Raw genomic sequence first — 5,847 nt, 5'->3', positions numbered from 1 at the left:
ACTAGTTTTAGTCAGGTCAGATTTTTTTGTGTAGGGCTCTGGCTAGCTCATGAGCGAGAGAGGAAGCATGCCTAGTGGGCATTTTGCTCCGACACTAGACTCCCTGCAGTTCATAGTATGCCTAGAAGATTTTTGGAAGATGCGGCAAAGCTTCCACGTAGTTTTCATTCACTACGGACGCCCAAGGACTTAAAGCAAGTCTAGGCAATCATTATTGCTTTTTAGTCGTCTATTTTATTTTTAGGGGGTCCCATGGCAAAATTGATGACACTTGCATTCTTCGTTCTACGTGAGCGATTGATTCGATTTTTCTTGAGTGTTTTCTTTTTCGAATAGAATCATATTGATTTACAATTGATTTATATTGGTCAAAAAACCTTGAAAAAGGTGCGCTCATTAGTACGGTATACAACCATGATCAACCATGTTTGTTTGGTACAAATATGTTTACTAATAATAGGCCTATACGTATTTAGGCGCTAAGTCGAACATTTATGTACAAATATAAGTGTTTATAACTGTCATACATCTTGGCACATGTATTAACAAATTAACAAATATTTTATGAGGTTCTTCTTCTCTTGACACTGAAAGAATATTCACAACGCTCTCTTCAGGAAGAAAACGATGAATGCTGTTGACGAATGAAGAACTTGACAGAATTATAAAAAAACTACAGTCAAGATGAAGCCAGCAGCAGAAAATGAAGTTCATGAGTTGGTTCGACGCCAACGATATCATCATCAGAGTGAGTTTCAATGGCGTGCGCAAAGAAGGGACACTTTTGTCGTCCAGTCGGAGGAAATTCACCAATACAGCGAGCGAAGCGACACAATTATTAAGCAGTCGGGGGACTCGAGACCCGTTGACCGGACTCCATTGGATTTGAGTGCCAGTTTGACGACATCTACAACCAATTCAGTTCATAACGAGACTGATGAGATCATACCAGAAGATGACGAGGAAACACGAGATGAGCTCTGTCTGATCTTCTCTGATGAGAAGAAAGAGAGAAGGTGCGAGTCTCAACCATTGTAAAGGGAATACTTGCTCGTGTTTTGTTTCTGGTCCATAGTTTAACTGTAGTTGCAACATCAAGAAAATTCTTTCCACTGCGACAAATTTTCCTTCTTATACCATGGATAATCTACGTAGTGCTTGTCATACCAGAGACGGTTATATCATATAGTTATAGACAATTTACACAGTGGAGATGGTAAGTTCAGTGGTAACTCTATGTTAATGTTCAGTCGTTTAAGACAATGTATAAAAGTAGCCATCTGATTCTGAAGTAGATTGCATATTCGCATGATTTGATGTTTTTAAAAGTTGTATATACCTATGATTATATGAAATTACGTGCCATAATTGTTTGTATATCTAAATGTGTTTTTATGTATAATTACTATATGAGTGTCTATTCGGGCATACCCTGGGTAAAGATAATAAATATTAATAAATAATAATATAATAATGGTTACCGAACAGGAGTAATAGGCCTATACCAAAATCCGGGACCAAAATGTCAAAATTGATGACAGAAATCGGGAAAGCAAAAAGAAAATCGGGAAAGCAAAAACAAAAGAGGGAAAGGAGCCCGTTCTCCACGAAAATTCGACATTATCCGGAAAAATGCCCTGGTCATGGGTCAAAATGGTGTAAAATATCAAATTTGTGCGCACATAATTCCCTCGCCCTTTTTGGGAAGCTCGAAGACTTTACAAAATAATACCGGGTTAAAATGATGCAATTTTTTTCGTCTCATCTTGCCCCACCCAACATGGCTCAACCGGGGACCCAACCATTAAGAAAGCTGACTACTGGGACTGCGTCTATTATTGGGCATAAGCACACAGGCGAAAGAAATCGCAGTGGTTCACTAATTTTTTATCTCTCTTTTCTGTATTGCAGGATTTGCCCATCAGTTCTTTTGTATACATTGGTTACCGTACCAATGATTTGGATTCTGGAGTTAACCAATACGCGAGAACGGACTAAGCTGGGCAAGGGCAAGTGCCTTGAGTTCTATGGAAACTGCTTTCAGACCAATCATACTCCACCCTGGTCAAATATGGCAGCAAATCAGGTAACTGTTTTAATGGAAATTCCCCACTCCCAAGATGTATCCCGGTTTACAGAAGCCTGTTTCTTTGATTTGAGTGTTTTACTCAGGCCCGTACGCAGGATTTTTTTTTGGGGGGGGGGTGCTGATTTTGAAAAAGTGGACTTTTTTCCAAGGGTGGGGGCGATTTTATGAAAAGTGGACTTTTCCCCAAAAATTTGGACTTTTTGGACCAAAAAAACCCTAATTTTTAATAATTCTTAAATTTTGGGACTTTTTGTATACTTTGCAAATTTGGGGAGGTGCGGTTGCACCCCGCACCCCCCCCCTGCGTACGGGCCTGGTTTTACCGTAAAAACTCGATAGTTAGCATATGTGCTTACCATCGAGCGCTTTTGAAAACATGAAATTGTACCAATGTCCAGCGCTTTACCAACTGAGCTAATGGGGCTGAGACACAAATTTGCATGTTTACTTGTTCGAATAAAACTATGTGTATCAATGATTTGCTCAAAACCTGTTACACTTTTGTGGATGGGGCACTTCATGTTTGCATGTTTTAAAAGCGCTAGATAGTAAGCACATAACGCTACCTATCGAGTTTTTTACAGTCTAACACCGAATCGCGAATGATCCCCTTTTTTTCTCTAAAATTACCAAAAGTCGTAATTCGTCCTCAATTTAGACTATTTTTTTTGTTGAGATTTTTGTATTTCAGCGCTTTTATAAATGTTACTTTCATTACTGAATATTATAAAAGTCATATTGTTTTTTGTTTGTCATTGTCTTTGTTTTTTAATTCTTTCCATTATAGCCTGATATCCCGCCATATGACACCAACATGTCACATCATACTTCACCGTCGATGAATCAGTCAGCAAATGAGGTAACTTTCTTTATGTATCCGTATAAAATCTGGGTTTAGGCATAATGTAAAGCTTTCATTTGAATGTTTTATTAACATCGAATGATACCCCCATTTTTTTTAATTACCAGAAGTCGTTATTTGTCCTCAATATAGACTAATTTGTGTGAGATTTTTGTATTTCGGCACTTTTAGATGATACTTTCATTATACTGAATATTTTGTCATATTGTAGGCTAATTTGTAGTCCAATGATTTCCACTTACTTGTAGATGTTTCGAAAACTGAGTTTTCTTTATTGATGCTATTGTTGCAATGTTGCCAGTTGATTTTTCTTCAGTTATCAGATCGTCAAAGACGTGACTCCAGTTGTATTGCCCCTTGTCTCTGTGCATGGTTTTGCCCCGTTTTCTAATGGTGATCGACTAAGAGACGAGAGCAATACAACTTGAGTCAAATTACAGTTTATCATGAACAGTCCTGATGATAATCTTCAAGAAATATTATTGTCATATTGTTTTTTATTTGTCATTGTCTTTTTTAAATTCCTTTCATTTCAGCCTTACATGCCGCCATATGACATCAGCATTTCGGAGCTATCAATGATTCATCAACAATGCATGGTATTTCTTATCCTCCTCGGTCGTTGGTTGCTGCCTAAAAACCAATTCAATCGTCTCGAACTTGCTCAACTTTTGCTGATTTTCGTCGGTAGTGGTGAAGATATCGTTGAGTTTAGCACTGAAACATTGGCTGTGACCTCTGTAGGATGTGATTATACGCTTGTCGTCGTCATCCTGATGTTCTGGACACTGAGTATTAGTCAATTCAGTATAGGATTACCACCAAAAACTAAGAAAACGACGAAATCTAGTACTGCAATAGAGCAACCGACTATGAACACATTTGGTCAATTGTACGGACATGACGAAAGTGCAAAGATTGCAATCGAGAGGAGACAAAGTATGATGAAGCTTAATAACAGATTATCTAAAATAAGCATTAAAGGAGGTATAAATAACTTGGAGACGGTGGCTGAAGTCACCACCAATAATGAAGAAAATGCCGTTCCTGAAGGACAAGGCAAAATATATGGAAAAACCAGGCGGACTCTAAGATTGCCGAAACCGACGATATCTGAAGAACAGCAGACACACTTTAAATTTCTCTACGCGCTCTATAGGAAAGAAGTCCGCGAGGCACTGTTGACAATACTTCTGCAAGATTTCCCATTCCTCGTTATTCGTATTTATGTGTTGACCATCGCACCCCTGCAAACCAGTGTCATGTTTTATGGTTTGAAAAATATATTTGTGATTGGTTTGCATTTTTATAGATTTTATGCGCTTTATTTAGAATACAGAAAACAATTAAGGATCGCGCCGATTAAAGAAGAACCACCACATTCCAGTTCAGATGGAACTGTTAAAGAAGGGGCAGAAGATGGTACACAGCGTAATACTAATAGTAGAAGGGAATCAAAAAGTAAATATGAATTAAGTGGCAGCAAAAACTGTGGTGAAAAATAGGACGAAAACCACTTCTTTACAGGAGTATACTCATCCCGTTGGTTCCCTTCGGACTCCGTTAAGAATGGAGAGTTGGTTACGGGATATTCAAATGTGTACTTTTTCAGTTATATGCGTTCAAGGAAAGAGCAGAATGAACTATTGTGGGCTTCTTAAAAGTGTACAATAGAAAAGTGTTTTCTGTATCCAAATCATATTTGATTGCGCACCGTGACATCTGTAATGCACTAAAACTTGCATCATTGTAATCCCCTGTTTTTTCTATAATGTTTTTTACGGTGCAAAGACACCCAAAAAGACACGGGAAAAGACCATATTAGATAGTTGTTAACAAAATAATGTGTTATTGGAATATGCACACCTGCATGCTGTAGGGGAGAATGGAATGTCAGAATGTGTTATTGTAATGTGCACACCTGTTTGTGTAGGGAATGGAATGTAGGATGTGTTATTGGAATGTGCATACCTGTTTATGTAAGGGTAGGGGAATGGAATGTCATATCCGATTTCATCATCATCATCATCATCAGCCGTATTCAGCCCACTGCAGGGCAAAAGCCTCCCCAAGTTGGCACCAAAGTTTTCTGTCATTTACTTTTGCCATCCACCTGATCCCTATGAAACTTGCTATCTCATCCCTCCATCTGACTTTCTGTCTGCCTTGGTGTCTTGAGCCCAGCCAAGGCCTCCATTCTGTGACATTCTTTGACCATCTATTGTCTGTTGATCTTGTAAGATGGCCAGCCCAATGCCACTTCTTCATCTTTATTGTGTGGATTATGTCTGTAACTTCTGTTTGGCTCCTGATCCATGCCACTGTTTTCCTGTCCCTTTTAGCTCCTTTTGGTGTAGCCCAGCATACATCTTTCCATGCTATGCTGTGCAGTTTTCAGTTTTTGCTCCATCCTCTTAGTAAGTGACCATGTTTCAGCTCCATAGGTCATGGCTGGTAGTACACATTGGTTGAAAACCTTTCGTTTCAGACAAGTTGGCATCTTACTTCTCATGATGTCATTGAGCTTGCCAAATGCACACCAACCAGCCCTAGTCCTCCTCTTTACTTCATCCATGTGATTGTGAGTCATGTTGATTAGTTGTCCTAAGTACACATATTGGTCCACCTTTTCTATATCTGTGTTCCCTACCATGACCAGCTGTTCTGTGGCGAACTGGTTGAACATGACTTTTGTCTTTGTGTGACCCTTAAGGGTATCCGTAGGGAGAACACTTTGTTTTACGGCCAGGTCTGGCCAGGTGCATGTTTGTTCGCAGTCTACAGGTGTAACTAGGTTGTTGTATATTCTATAATTTTCCTGGTGTGTTAACTGTGATTACATCTAGACACCAGTTTATTTTTTATTTGAACGGGACCCTAATTTAATGAGAAAAAC

General features: G+C 38.9%; 1 protein-coding gene across 1 annotated transcript; it reads left to right on the top strand.

Annotated features, from left to right (window-relative positions):
• Nucleotides 1–371: 371 nt before the first annotated feature.
• On the top strand, nucleotides 372–5,285 carry LOC140153736 (uncharacterized). The gene is made up of 4 exons (XM_072176568.1): nucleotides 372–1,216; nucleotides 1,912–2,086; nucleotides 2,877–2,948; nucleotides 3,488–5,285. Exons 2-4 carry the CDS (start codon nucleotides 1,955–1,957, stop codon nucleotides 4,454–4,456), a joined length of 1,173 nt encoding a protein of 390 aa, XP_072032669.1. The 5' UTR covers nucleotides 372–1,216; nucleotides 1,912–1,954; the 3' UTR covers nucleotides 4,457–5,285.
• The last annotated feature ends 562 nt before the right edge of the window (nucleotides 5,286–5,847 follow it).

The sequence above is a fragment of the Amphiura filiformis genome, chromosome 5 (assembly GCF_039555335.1).
Source record: "Amphiura filiformis chromosome 5, Afil_fr2py, whole genome shotgun sequence".
Taxonomy (NCBI): domain Eukaryota; kingdom Metazoa; phylum Echinodermata; class Ophiuroidea; order Amphilepidida; family Amphiuridae; genus Amphiura; species Amphiura filiformis.
The sequence above is the reverse complement of the archived record's forward strand: the minus strand, read 5'-3'. Positions and strand labels throughout refer to the sequence as shown.